This window comes from Danio rerio, chromosome 17 (assembly GCF_052040795.2).
Source record: "Danio rerio strain M-AB ecotype USA chromosome 17, GRCz13ab, whole genome shotgun sequence".
Taxonomy (NCBI): Eukaryota; Metazoa; Chordata; class Actinopteri; order Cypriniformes; family Danionidae; genus Danio; species Danio rerio.
The window spans coordinates 6,984,178-6,999,268 of NC_141037.1; the positions used below are offsets into that span (position 1 = coordinate 6,984,178).

At 37.8% G+C, this 15,091-nt stretch overlaps 1 protein-coding gene and 1 long non-coding RNA gene across 16 annotated transcripts in view; one reads left to right on the forward strand and one right to left on the reverse strand.

Annotated features, from left to right (window-relative positions):
• The window catches only part of LOC141378508 (uncharacterized), an 842,893-nt gene extending 836,629 nt beyond the window's left edge, over nt 1-6,264 (reverse strand). Inside the window, exon 1 of the long non-coding RNA XR_015513028.1 lies at nt 6,146-6,264. This is a non-coding gene — a long non-coding RNA (uncharacterized LOC141378508). The remainder of the gene's footprint in view (nt 1-6,145) is intronic.
• plaat1l (phospholipase A and acyltransferase 1-like) overlaps nt 1-15,091 on the forward strand; it is a 33,876-nt gene that overhangs the window by 13,351 nt on the left and 5,434 nt on the right. For 12 of the 15 annotated variants that reach the window (XM_087289593.1, XM_087289605.1, XM_087289599.1 and 9 more), the window contains 2 exons: nt 3,879-4,104; nt 13,010-13,084. In XM_087289593.1, coding sequence (XP_087145719.1) covers nt 13,076-13,084 — 9 coding nt within the window. In that variant the 5' untranslated portion in view covers nt 3,879-4,104; nt 13,010-13,075. 15 annotated transcript variants of the gene reach the window in all.

Consider the following 15,091-nt stretch of genomic DNA (forward strand, 5'->3'; position numbering starts at 1 on the left):
ACGCTGTGTTGGTGTGGGTTTCCTACGGGTGCTCCAGTTTCCCCCACAGTCCAAACAAATGCGCTGGGTGAACTGAATAAACTAAATTGGCCTTAGTGTATGACTGTGTGTGTGTGAATGAGTTTTTATGGGTGTTTCCAAGTAATGGGTAGCGGCTAGAAGGGCATCCGCTGTGTAAAACAAATGCTAGAATAGTTGGCGGTTCATTCCTCTGAGGTGACCTGTGATAAATAGAGGGACTAAGCCGAAAGGAAAATGAATGAATGAATGAATGAATGAAGTGGATCCTTTTGTCTGACTCTTCACTTCAAAATTCTGGGTTGTTGTAACCCAAAGTTGTGTTAAATATGGACCACTGCTGGTTTATAAAGACTAGTTTAAGTTTAAAAAATCAACCCAACATCGGGTTTGTCCTCATCTGACCCAGCACTGGGTTAAAATTCCCCTAAATATATATATATATGTATATATGTGTATATATATATGTATATATGTGTGTATATATATGTATATATTACATTTTTAATTGTGAGGACAAATACATTTGACATTAATTTGGATTTCATTCATTTTCCTTTGGCTTAGTCCCTCATTCATCAGGGGTCGCAACAGCGGAATGAACTGCCAACTATTCCAGCATATGTTTTACGCAGCAAATGCCCTTCCAGCTGCAACCCAGTACTGAGAAACACCCATACACATTTATTCACACACAACACGCACAAACACACACACACACACACACACTCGTACACTACGACACATTAACATGGGGAGAACATAATTTGAATTTATGAGAGGAAAAAAACTGAATTGTAACATAAAATATTATATTAATTTTGAGATGAAAGTCGTTGTATTAGTTAAATTATATAAAATTAACTCAGAATTATGATATACAGTTGAAGTCAGAATTATTAGCCCCCTTTGATTTTTTTTCCTTTTTTAATTTGTCCCAAATGATGTTTAACAGGGCAAGGAAATTTTCACAGTATGTCTGATATTATTTTTTCTTCTGGAGAAAGTCTTATTTGTTTTATTTCTTCTTGAAAAAAAGCAGTTTTTTTTATTCCATTTTAATCCATATTATTAGCCTCTTTAAGCTATTTTTCCCCCCGATAGTCTACAGAACAAACCATCGTTATACAATAACTTGCCTAACCTGCCTAGTTAACCCAATTAACCTAGTTAAGCCTTTAAATGTCACTTTAGGCTGTATAGAAGTGTCTTGAAAAATATCTAGTCAAATATTATTTACTGTCATCATGGCAGATAAAATAAACCAGTTATTAGAGATGAGTTATTAAACTATTTTGTTTAGAAATGTGTTGAAAAAAATCTTCTCTCCGTTAAATAGAAATTGGGGGGGAAAATAGGGGGGCAAATAATTCAGGGGGGCTAATAATTCTAACTTAAACTGTACATTCAAGATATAAATTTATAATTATGTGGAAAAAAGTCAGATTTTTTTAAATTAAATTTGTTAAACTTTGTTTAATGAAAAAATGTATTTATTTATTTTTTTTTAAAAGAAATCCAGCATATATGAACCAAGCGGCAACCTCCCGCTCTCCCTCAGGAAGCCAATACGGAAGCAAATAAAACTGCAATTCATCCTAAATTCTGCTAGTCCTGGTCGCTCCTGGCTCCAAAATAAAGCAAATTTCAATTGAGCCCACTGTTGGAATGGCCAACTTTACAGCAGAAAAAAAAGTGTTTACAGTCTGGTACAAAAAAAGATTTTGGTTAATACAGCTAATATTACCCTTAATGACAACTGTGAGGGGGGTGAATTTTTTTATAACTCATCCGTTTCCTTTATATTAAGTTAAATTAAGTTTGCATAATTAAGGGCGTGGCCACTTGAGTGACAGCTAGGTCTCGTTGGTCGCCGTCACGTCACCTCAGCTGAATCCTGCAGATTAGCCACTGAACTCGGCATATTTATCGTATTTCTGTGTTGTTTTATGTGGCTTTACACAGTCAACTGCCTTTTGGACTTGTTTCCTACAATTATTAGATGGCATGGCATGCTGAGTGAACTTAATTGTGCTCACAAACCATTCACGTGGCCTCCGTTTCACATGTGAGTAAAGTTATATACTTATATACCATCTCTATACATGTATTTGTTTTATTTAAGACCATTTATCGTTTATATTTATATTTAGAGCTGTAATGCACTCCAGAATCTGACAGATTGATTAGCTGTAGGCTCTAGAACAGTCATCTGAAGCGTTGTCATACAGTGTTATGCTGGATTTCATCAATAGTGTTATATTAACTAACACAGACTATATCTGTTGAAAAAAATGTCATAAGAACAATGTTTAGTTGCTCAATGTAGTACTACAGTATTTTTAAAAGTCTAAACACTTTATTGATATAGTGTACAACTAAGCACAAGTGGTCAGAATACAAACGAGTCACAGGTGATAAAGTATTAAGCGTTCTCCCAAAGTGTGTCTGAACAAGGTTCAAGCAAACTGCCAGCAGGTGTCTGTAGCTCAGCCCACTCTCCGTCTATTTGCCCTTGTTTGGTATCCCGCCGTGGGTTTGATGAAGCGCGAACAAAATGGCGACGGTTGGCCGCCCCTACTTGTGGCTTCTTTTGCTCTCTTTAGAAACCTATGGGTGACGTCACGGATACTACGTCCATATATTTTACAGTCTATGATATGAACACATACAGACCCTTAGAGTCTTGGATATGTTACCAGTTTTAGAAAAACTACACAGATCATACATTTAGGCCTTATTTGGGTTCAAAAACAACACGCAACATAGACCACAGTCAGAGCAAACCTCTCATCTGTGTCTGTAATCTTCAGCAGCACATGTAGCCTCTGTTAGAGAGTAATTTCGTCATTCCAAGTTCATAATAGTCCATAAAGTGATGATAAACATGGCTGTTTGTTCGTGATTCAGGTTGATGAAACAATTTGCTCCTGTGTTTTGTCGGTCTTCTCATTTGTTTCACTTCACTCTCGCGTTTGTCCTTTTCTTTCTGAATGGATCAGATGACGAAGACACTTCAATAATCACACACACATTATTATCAGCTCAAGAAGTTCGTTATATCAAATATACATGCGATCGCAAGCTTCCTGGAGAAAGCGAAAACCGCTTGCACTTTTAGACGGCCACATAAAACAACAACAGGACACGGCAGATTTTGTTTTTCTTGGCTTTGTGTCTGTACATCAAGAGAACGACAAGGTTTGTTTGAGCACGGGTCATCCATGGCTCGTTATTATATGCATACAGTATTACAATGTAATGTCTCGGCTGTGTATTTAAAACATGGCGGTTCCTTTGTTTACATTCTGGCTAGCTCTGCCTTTTGGTACCCTTTCTTGTGTTTGGTACCCTTTCGAAAGAGTGCTGAAAAAGTGGTACAGTACGGATCGGTAAACCTTTTGACAGTGGAAATACCGTAATGTACCACTCATGGGAAACGGGTCATAAGGCACTCAGCCAGTGGCCTCGAACCAATGCACGCCTCTCAGCAGTGCCGATACACAGCTATATCACACTGCTACTCGCGTGATATTGCTCATATATCAGTTTTTCAATATGGAATTGCAAAAAAAAGAAGATATTTTCTGCTCAAGTATTCTTCTCTGCTTTTTATCTGATAGTTGCCAGTTACAATATGATCAATTGAATTTACTGCTTTTTTTTAAGGTAGGGGTTACAAACAATTTAAATGGACAGAATTTAAACAAAGTTAAAGTTAGCAATGTTTAACTTAATTAGTTTGTTTAAATTCAACCCATATACATTGTTTGCAATTGCCTTACCTTAAAAAACTTAAGTCCAATGAGTCATTGTTTTTCAGTGTATGTTGTGAACGGGCCTATAACTCGTGTCCGGAGGGAATGTGAACATGGAGGCTCAAAATGGCGAAGGTCAACACCTGTGAGCTAAAATCAGCGCCAGTGCAGAGAGATCGAGAGATTTACAGAGACGGAGGGCTGAAACTCAACTCTCAGACTATTTCAGTGGCACACAGAAGCTGGAAATAGACTCGCTGCTTGTGTGGCTTCACATCCATGTAGGAGATGCGTGAAATGACAGCGTAAGCAGATCGACACACTCAAGGTCAGTGATTATTCCTGAAAAACCACAACAAAGACACAAAAACAAGCTTTGTTGCTTCCATGAAGAGCCTTTCCACATCCATTGAAGCCTTTCTTTAAGCCCACGTTTTGAACACAAAGTTGGAAAAAAAGCATCAAATATTTCCCAAGCGATGTTTAACAGCAAGGTATCTCTCACAGTATTCCCTAAAATATTTTTTCTTCTGGAGTAAGTCTTATTTGTTTTTTTTTCGGCTAGAATGAAAGCTTTTTTATTTTTAAAAACCATTTTAAGGTCAATATTATTAGCCCCCTTAAGCTATATTTTTTTTCAGTTGTCTACAGAATGAACCACTGTTAAACAATGACTTGCCTATAATTGCTGCATAAAACATACGCTGGAATAGTTGTCGGTTCATTCCACTGTGGCGACCTCTGATAAATAAGGGACTAAGCCAAAGGAAAGTGAATGAATGAATGAATGAATGAATACCCTGCTGAAAAAAAAGCTTGAACCAGCCTAAGCTGGTTGGCTGGTTTTAGCTTGTCGAAAAAGTTAAAACCAGCTTGACCAGCCTGGTTTAAGCTGGACATAGCTGGTTTTGGCTGGGCTCCCAGCCTGGCTAGGCTGGTCAAGCTAGTTTTAGCTGGTCATCTCCCAGCCTGACCAGCTAAGACCAGGCTGGAAACCAGCCTGGAAGTGGCCAAAACCCTTCTAAAACCTGGCTGGTCAACCAGCTAAAAACCAGCCAACCAGCCTAGGCTGGTTTAAGCTGTTTTTTTTTCAGTAGGGTGCATCTAAGAGCAAAACGTAAAATCACAAAACAAAGCTATGATATTAGCTAATCTGTTGATTAACAGATTTTGTCGCTCTACTTTAACTGGAGAACAGCTTCATATACAGTAATGTCCTTCAGCTGTACCTGACTGTATACTATAATGCAGCATGAGGACTAGTGTTAATGTTTTATTGCTCATTAGTGTTTTAATGTGGCTCCAGCTGCCGGTGTATGTTTGATGCAGCTGTTCCTCCTCCTTGAAAGACCTGCTATTGTGTGCATTTCCATCCGCGAGGTCAAAGGTAGTGAATCGAGCGCTTCAGAAACAGGTGGAGATGGTGACGCGACGCCGCATCTGCTGCCAAACAGCTGAATAATGATAATCACGCAGAGGAATCCTTAAAACAGGAGCGCTTCTGCTGATGTGTGTGTGTGTGTGAAGCTAAAGAACTTCATGCATTATCAATATAGGATAGGAGAGAGCCATTTACAGATCCTAAAGCGACATTTCAGTTATGTGTGACTGTCAGAAATTAAAATCCCTTTTTTGTGTTTTTTTAATTATCAAATGTGAATCGTTGTTTCTTTACAGTAATTAGAATGTGAATGAGTACAGTTGAAGTCAAAATTATTAGCCCTCCTGGGTTATTAGCCCCCCTGTTTATATTTTTCCCCCAATTTCTGTTAAACAAAAAGATTTTTTGAACAAATTTCTAATCATAATAGTTTTAATAACTCATTTTTAATCACTGATTTATTTTATCTTTGCCATGATGATAGTAAATAATATTTTCAACCCAGGCTTATTCTGATTACATACCCCTTTATTCATTTCTGGAGAGCGCTAAATACGTACCAGGAGGTACGTTTTTTTTGTTGCAGTTTTTGTTTTCGCGAATCCACCAGAGGCCGCTGTGTTTGCTTTTTCAGATCTCAAATTTCGCTCACGAGTGCCATTCTTGCCTACTGTTCTCATGTAAATCCACCAGAGGCTGCTGATGACTGACTGAAGGCTGATTTATACTTCTGCGTCAAACACCGGCGTATGCTACGGCGCTGACGCATAGCCCTTCGCCGTGGCCGTCGCCGTCACTGACGTGCACCTCTCAAAAAATGTTACTACACGTCGCAACGTCGCGTAGCGTAAGCTCTGTGATTGGTCTGCTTAGTAGCGCTGACGAGTCGGGGCGGGACCGAGAGCCGTGCGAACCCAATGTAGCGATTGTTTACAAGTGTGGAGTCCCGTGAAGGAGCTCCGGATGGAAAGTTTTGTTTTGCGTTTACCTCATAGTTAAAGTTGTTGCACGTCCGCCGGTTCCTGCCTCAAAATGAGCGAGTTTGAACCACTTGTACATCCCGGAAGTGTTCAGGAAAAGCAAAAAAGTAGCGAAGAAACTCGACACAGAGGAACATTTACACCTCACTGCCAACTAGCGTTTCAGAAGTGTTAATGCAGACCGACAGAGACAGCGCGCAGAAGTATAAATGCACAGCTACGCGCGTTGCATGCGCCGTGGGTTACGCCGGTCACTTGACGCAGAAGTATAAATCAGGCTTAACCCACCTTCCTCCTTCCCTAAACCCAACCAATATTGTTTTCCAGGGCTTAATTTGTGCCTGGCTTTTTTTTTTGCACCTCACCTCAGTTATTCAACACATTTTCTAATCATATTACAACAGCGTTTTTAAAAGACACCTTATTGATAAAGTGTACAACCAAACACATGGTCAGAACACAAACGAGTCGCAGGTAATAAAGTATTAAGCGTTTCTCCCAAAGAAAAACCTGTCTATGCAAAATGCTAACAGGCATCTGTAGCTCCGCTCATGCTCTACCTCTTTGCCCTTGTTTGGTATCTCCCGGTTGGTGCGATGACGCGTAAACAAAATGACGACGGTTGGCCATGCCTACTTGTAGCTTTATTTGCGCTCTACAGCAACCTGTGGGTGACGTGCTACGTCCATATCTTTTACAGTCTATGAAAATCGTAAACCGTCTGGGAACCTTTGGGCATGCTCTTTACACACACTATAGATTTGGGACATACTAATTCTATTTTTGAATACTATTTAGGATGGATAATACGCTAATTAGGACGTAGTTTATGATTGGTCAAATTTTATGTATAGCATCATGGGTATTGTAGTTTTTCTGATCAAATTCTTATAGGAGGAATATGTTTTGAAATGCATTCTGAATTCATGTGAACACGCGGCTTCATCGAAAGCAGGCATAATCGAATAACAAACTCAGAGTTCACAACAGCCTTCGAGTCATTTCTTTAAAAGAAAAACTCTGTAAATCTGTAGGTTTGCCTCTAGAAGCTAAAGTAGGGAATCCCGGTGTGTGTCCCTGAAGCAGGGAAGCGCATGCGCAGATGACGCAGCTGCTGGTGGCTTTCTGACAGGTGGCGGCGACCGCAGGATTTTCCTCCTCCAGAAATGTCACCTCTATCCAAGGCCGGGATATTCAGCGGGGACGCGATTAGAGCTCGTCTCTCAACCTTTGAGTTCCTGTGAGAATGAGAGGCAGAAGTATGTGCTTCAGCACATGGTCTGGATGTCGCTCGTGCCGCGCGAGTCTGAGGCCGATCAGCCGCGGGACAACTGCGCGTCATCTGTCAGAGACCCGTCCCGCTGGAGCACAGATTGTGTGGGAATTCCTCTAAAGAAGAAATGCAGAAGACAGAAGTTTCCCTCTGATCTCAGATCTGTGTCGCTGACTCCAAAGATCACCTCACTGTCCTCTGATCCTTAAAAGATAATATTAAAGGACACATGACATCAAGACTAACCATATTGATTTTGTTAGCTCACATGCTAGTTCTGTGATGAACAGTTCATATGTGCATGTCATTAAGAAAAAAAAATCAAGTTTGCCTTTGTAATCTAAAATTGAAATCTGAAAATGCACTTCCTGTTTGATTTCAGTGTAATTCTCAGATCATGTCAGTCTGAGCTATTGGGCGTGGCTAACATACTTAACCACACCCCTCCAGCTGTCAGTTTTAAAAACAAACAGAAATGGTGAGGAGGAGGAGTCTGCTACATTGTGATAACTGTCCCCAAACCCTTTTCCCCATATTTCTGAATGAAATGCCTCCTTGACTACATCCAATCAGCTTGCAGCAGAAAAACAAGCCACGTCCACTTTTTTCTCATTTAATATTCTGTTTCTGTAGGAACTGCTTCACGTAGGGATGGTGTACAGTTTTGACCCAAAGTATGACCAGATGTCTGTCAGATGAAGAAGAGCCGGAGTCAGAGATTTAAATAAATAAATAAAGTTTACTGAAGATAGTCAGCAGCAGAAGCCAGCTTCAACATTCACAATGAGTTCCTAGGCCGCTCTGCTTACAATCACAAATCAATAACAATTAAACTCTCACATAACGTCATTAACTGCGTCACACATATAGGAGTTCTATCCTCATTGGTTAAAACACAGATAGACTAGGAAAATTTTCACATGGGACAATACACGTTCACGTTCTGAACAATATCTTAGGCATATAAACATCAGATATCCATTAGACTGTTTAGAGCTGACTCCAGACCTGTGAAACGGATCCACAATCAAATAGAACACACACACTTAAAGTACAATCTGTTATTTTACCCAAGGCTGAGTGTACTGTCAGCCATCTTTATCAAAACTGGTTAAAAACTGGTATAATCTACATTCTGGCAGTAACTACACGAAGTCTATCTTGAATAAAAAGTAGAATCACTTTATAAGAATTAACCGTAAAAATAGCAAAATCACTTTAGACATTTTAGATAGCATTAGCTCATAGAAATAACAATAGAAACAGTTGCTTCAAGTCCTCAGCCCCCGCGCGAGGTCTCCGTGACCTCTGACCTAGTTCAGTGGCTCCTAAAAATTGTTTCAAGGAGACGGGTAAATGCACAAAACATTCTTATATTAAGCAATGTGTTCACTTTATTCATTATTCAAATAATGAGAAAAAGGATACATGTTGAGCCACGCTGGGACTGCAGAAATCTAAATCTATCAGTCACAATACAAAAAAAAAGGCTGCCGCTTCTGGTTCATGTGGACTTTAAATGAGAAAGCAGTGAGCGTGGCTTGTTTTTTTTCTACTGCGAACTGATTGGATGTAGTAAAGTAGGCATTTCATTCAGAAATAAAGCTAGTCTGGACCAAAAAGCTACTCATGAACACGCCAAACGGATGAACAGCAACTAAAACAAAAGCTGTGTCTGTGTGGGAGGTCGTTTCTTTCTGCATAAAAGAAACCCACAATGCTAAAATTGAAAAAATTAAATTAAATACTGAAAATAAAAACATGAAGGATAAATATTTTAACTAAGCGTTCTAACTGTACTGTATGAGCAATCCTGGATTGACTAATCGGGAGGACCGTTGAGCCAGTCCGTTTTTTGGCTGTGAGGGCCGGTGTGCCTAGCTGTTTGCACTCTCAGCAGTCGCACTTTTTTTCATTTATTTATTTATTTGACCATAGCTTCCTTTTATTCATTATTTTGCCGCAGCTCAGCTCTTTTTATTTATTTTCTCGCTGCCCTGTGAGCAACATGCAGCCTGCAGGATAATGATGATGTTAACAAATTCAACCGCAAACAGCGGCACCTTAGTGAATATAAGAATTTGAATAATTAATATTAATGAATATTACACCTGCTCAATGAAAATCAGATGATTAGAAATCTAAAAGGGGAATACGAGATTAAGCCATTGTGGTCCATTGGTCAGCACGTTGCGTTATGACGCCTCCGACCCAGGTTCGAATTTCGTCTAATTTATTTATTTTTTCATTTTTAGTATTAAGACATATAATACTGTTTGAATTGCTTATGTAGGTGTAAATATTTTAATTTTTTTTTGTGTGACCACTGTTACAAAGGACTGAATATCCATAAAGAAATAAGCACAGAATATATATTCAGATATAGGAAAGGACATTTTAATGTTTTTAAAGAATAGTGTTGGAGATTTAGCTAGCCTTTATTGTTCTCACATTTATGAAAAGCATTTGAAGTTCATTCATTCATTCAATTTCTTGTTGGCTTAGTCCCTTTATTAATCCGGGGTCGCGACAACGGAATGAACCGCCAACTTATCCAGCAAGTTTTTATGCAGCGGATGCCCTTCCAGCCGCAACCCATCTCTAGGAAACATCCACACAAACATTCACACACACACACACACACACTACGGACAATTTAGCCTACCCAATTCACCTGTACCGCATGTCTTTGGACTGTGGGGGAAACCAGAGCACTCGGAGGAAACCCACACGAAGGTAGGGAGAACATGCAAACTCCACACAGAAATGCCAACTGAGCCAAGGTTCGAACCAGCGACCCAGCGACCTTCTTGCTGTGAGGCGACAGCACTACCCACTGTGCCACTGCCTCGCCGGTATATTTGAAGTTAATAGTGTCCTTTAAAACTTTAATACATATACTATATACTTTGTCATTTATACTTTAATATAGTCAGTCTTGAACTGAGGTGGGCCGGTCTAAGGCTTGAAACTCCAGGACTAAAATGGAGTCCCACTCCGGCCCTGTGTATGAGTATCAAATTTTTCTAAAATACAAATAAAAATGTACATTTTTAGTACTTAATAAAGTATAGCATTTTAATTATAATATATAAATCACTCTGCATTAAAAAAATCACACTGCTGCTTCCAGGTCTCATTAGACTATCTACAGTCAGAATTATTGTGATTTTCCTTTTTCAAATATTTCCCAAATGATGTTTAACAGAGCAAGGAATTTTTCACATTATTTTCTATAATGTTTTTTTTTCTTCTGGAGAAAGTCTTATTTGTTTTATTTCAGCTAGAATAAAAGCAGTTTTAATTAAAAAAAAAAAAAACATTTTAAGGTCAATATTATTAGCCCCTTTTACACACCACTGATATACAATGACTTACTGTACCTAATTACCCTAACTTGCCTAGTTAAGCCTTTAAATGTCACTTCAAGTCATAGGTTTATCTCCAGATCCATATTGTAAGTTCTGTGAACCACAGTGTCCAGACACCTTTTTACATATGATGTGGGAATGTGCGAAGGTGCAAAAACTTTGGGATTCGGTGCTAGGCATTTTATTTAAAGTTACAAAAATTAGTTTCCCCAAAGAAACTGTATTGTTACTATTGAATGATAACTCTCAATTTCCCTTAAATGCAAAGGTCCGTAAATTTTGGTTAGCTGCTTCAACTGCTACAAAGAAAATGTTGGTTGAAAGGTGGAAACCTCCTCATGATCTCTCAGTTAAGCACTGGTTACAATCATTATTGGAAATACTGTACCTGGAACTGTCATCAGCACGGATCAACCATGCCAAAGTGGACATTCTTACAGTATGGACAATCTATATATGCAACATCAAAGAAATCTAAGGACACTTCACCCTCATCTGATGCTACGGATGTCAACTTAATGTAAATTATCTAACAGCTTGGTCTAAACTATAGTTATTCTGTGTTTCCTGATGTGCGTATAATTGGGTGGGGAGATGGGGAATATATATGGGGTAATTTCTGTTAAAAGTATTTTTCTATCTGATTGTAAAACATTGTATATTTTCATTTTCGGAAATAAAAACTGAATTACAAAAAAAAAAAAAAAAGTCACTTCAAGGTAAATACATACCTAGTCTAATATTATTTACTGTCATCATGGCAAAGATAAAATAAATCAGTTATTAGAGATGAGTTATTAAAACTATTATGTTTAGAAATGTTTAAAATCTTCTCTCCGGTAAACAAAAATTGGGGGAAAATATACAGGCGGGTTAATAATTCATAAGAACTAATAATTCTGACTTCAGCTGTATTTGGAAAAAGATTGAGATGCTCATAAATGCTGACAACATAAACAAAAGCTTTTCACAGCTTTTTTTTTTTTTTTTGGCAAATTTTGCTTGCTAAGCAATGTCACTCGCTACGTGAAGTTTATTCATAAACTAATTTCGAGGGGATCCCGTGCTTATGATTAATCACGGCCGGTCCCGTATTTGCTAATCACTATCTTCCAATCACATGAGCCCTAAGCTACTATAAATAACCACAGTTTTCAGCTCATTTTATCTTCGTTTGGAAGAAACCCCCCTCCTCCCCTATTCTCCTCCTTTACCTCTGATAGGGCGGCACGGCGGCCCAGTGGTTAGCACTGCGAGCCCCACAGCAAGAACACTGCCGGCCCAGGTCCCTTAGGGCCGGTGGGTGTTTCTGTGAGGAGTTTGTATGTTCTCCCCGTGTCCAAAGACATTCAACACGTATAACAATCAAGCATTTGTCTAACCCCTCTGTTCCCTTAGCTACCGCAGTCGGGGAGTTCTGAGATCCACCGAGCTCAGGCTCCCCTCTCGCTCTGCCAACGGGAGGAAGCCCCGGGCTTGAGAATCCCTTGAGCTCGGGGCTCTCTCCCGGGACAGCATGCCAAACAAGCTTTTATAAATCATCAGCTAAGTGTGAACTCTTGAAAGGGTTTAAAAGGAATTTCTATAACCTCAAGATGACTCCACATGTTGTAAAAAAACAAATATGGTACATCGCTGTGATGAATTTACCAGCTATTTGCATTTTGGATTTTACTTTCTTAAAGCCGACGCACAGATGTTTCCTGACAAAAACAGAAGTAATGACTGAACTTTCCCTGGAGGATCTGTTACGTCACTTCAACTGAAGTCTCTTTCTAAACCAGGGGTCACCAATCTTGTTCCCGGAGGTCCGGTGGCCTGCAGGGTTTAGCTCCAACTTGCCTCAACACACCTGTCTGGGTGTTTCAAGTATACCTAGTAAGAGCTTGATTAGCGTGTTCAGGTGTGTTTGATTAGGTTGGAGCTAAAATCTGCAGGACACCGGCCCTCCAGGAACAAGTTTGGAGATCCTTAAACCCACCGACTTGATCAAATGAATAAAAAGCATGGCATATGTGGCTGATTATGATATCTATAACCATCACTTACTCCCACATTCACATCTGAAGATCCTATGCAGCACCGAAAACAGCAGAAATGCCTCATTTGAGTGTGTTTCTGGAGGTGTTCAAGCACAGATCCTGGGTGTGTGTTTGATCAGATGATCAGGAACCGCATGATTAACCTGCACTCCTTCTTCTAACATCTAAATCTGCTTCTGATATTAGTGTCGAATGAAAATCTAGTGTCTGTCTATAGTGTTTTTCAGGACATTGACATCACTGCCGACACCAATGGGACTGGTAAATATTATTATCATTACTACACTATATACTGCTGGTTAATACGTTTATATACTGCCAACCAGTGTTGGGTGTAATTAGTTAACTACTAATTATTATTAACTGTAAAAATGATCAGTTAATTATTAGTTATTGTGTGATGTTTTCTGTTTATTTACGGCTGTGAATTGCAGTATGGGATGTTGATCTCTGCTCTGTCGACTTTTGATGGTGAAAATTCAACTCTACAGTGTAACAAAAGTGACTTATTGACATCTTAGTAGTTTGATTTAATATAACGAAATAATATATAGAGAAATAAGTCTGTAAAATAACAGAAAAAGTCAGAAATTCACATCAATATATGGTATGTCAGAAATATCGTGTCATTGCTTTTAAATATTTGTGTTTTGATATATAATGTTTATATTAAGTATTACATTTAGCTGAAAGGTCGTGTTTGGCTCTGATTTACAAAAAATATTTAATAGAGTTTAATTTCTATTGTCATTGAGATTTACAGTTGAAGTCAGAATTATTAGCCCCCTTTTGATTTTTTTTTCTTTTTTTAATATTTCCCAAATGATATGTAACAGAGAAATGAAATTTTCACAGTATGTCTGATAATATTTTTCCTTCTGGAGAAAGTCCTATTTGTTTTATTTCGGCTAGAATAAAAGCAGTTATTAATTTAAAAAAATTATTTTTAGGACAAGATTATTAGCCCCTTTAAGCTATTTTTTTTCCCGATAATCTACAGAACAAACCATCATTATACAATAACTTGCCTAATTACCCTAACCTGCCTAGTTCACCTTATTAACCTAGTTAAGCCTTTAAATGTCCCTTTAAGCTGTATAGAAGTGTCTTGAAAAATATCTAGTAAAATATTATTTACTGTCATCATGGCAAAGATAAAATAAATCAGTTATTAGAAACAAGTTTTTAAAACTATTATGCTTAGAAATGTGCTAAAACAATATTCCCTCCATTAAACAGAAATTGGGGAAAAAAATAAACAGGAGCGCTAATAATTCAGGGGGGCTAATAATTCTGACTTCAACTGTATGTGTAGTGCATTTATGCGTTGAATTTTAAGTTGTGTTGAGTCAAGTAATTTAATAACTCATTGAGTAACTTTTTACACTGCAAAAAATGCTTTTCTTACTTAGATTTTTTGTCTTGTTTCAAGTCCTAATATCTACAAATTCTTAAATCAAGAAGCATTTTCTAGACAAGCAAAACATATTGTCTTGTTTTAAGAAATAATATGCCAAAATGAAGTGAGTTTTTCCTTTACTCAAGCTAAATAATCTGCCAATGGGGTAAGCTAAATAATCTTGTTTTTGGATTTGTGATATGATTATTTTGCTTACCGCATTGGCAGATTATTTAGCTTGAGTTAATATTTCAGAAAAACCACAAAAAAATTACATGAAAATGTAGAAAGACACTGAAAAGCATTACAGAAAGTCTGAGTGCAACAGCATGTTTTTCCTCAGAATTAAGAGATTTTTATCTTCTAATTCTGAGGTAAAATTAAGAATAATAAAAAAAATAAACAGAATTCTAGTTTTTATTTAGTGACTTTTTCTCTTTCTTAATCTGAGTTTAAAATCTTACAATTCTGATGGGAATAAAGTAAGAATTTTGAGTGTATATTTTATATTTTCCGCAAAAATTCCTCAGAATTCCTTTATTTATTTTTGTTTTGTTTAAATCCGGAATAAAATAAAACATGTTAGCTATGATGAAGCTAATTATCTGCCAGTGAAACTACAACAAAACCATTGGAAGCCTTTTCTGCCATTAATAAATTATAAACAAAAGGTCAATTGTTATTTATTTATGCTTTTTTTAAAATTGTGATTAATTCACAAGTTTAAAACATTTAGATTTTTTTTTAGATTAGATTAACTTCAACTTTATTGTCATTATACATTGACAAGTACAACGCAACGAAAGACAGTTTAGGTCTAACCAGCAGTGCAATAGCAGCAAGAGCAGGAAACAGGTATAAGTTATAAA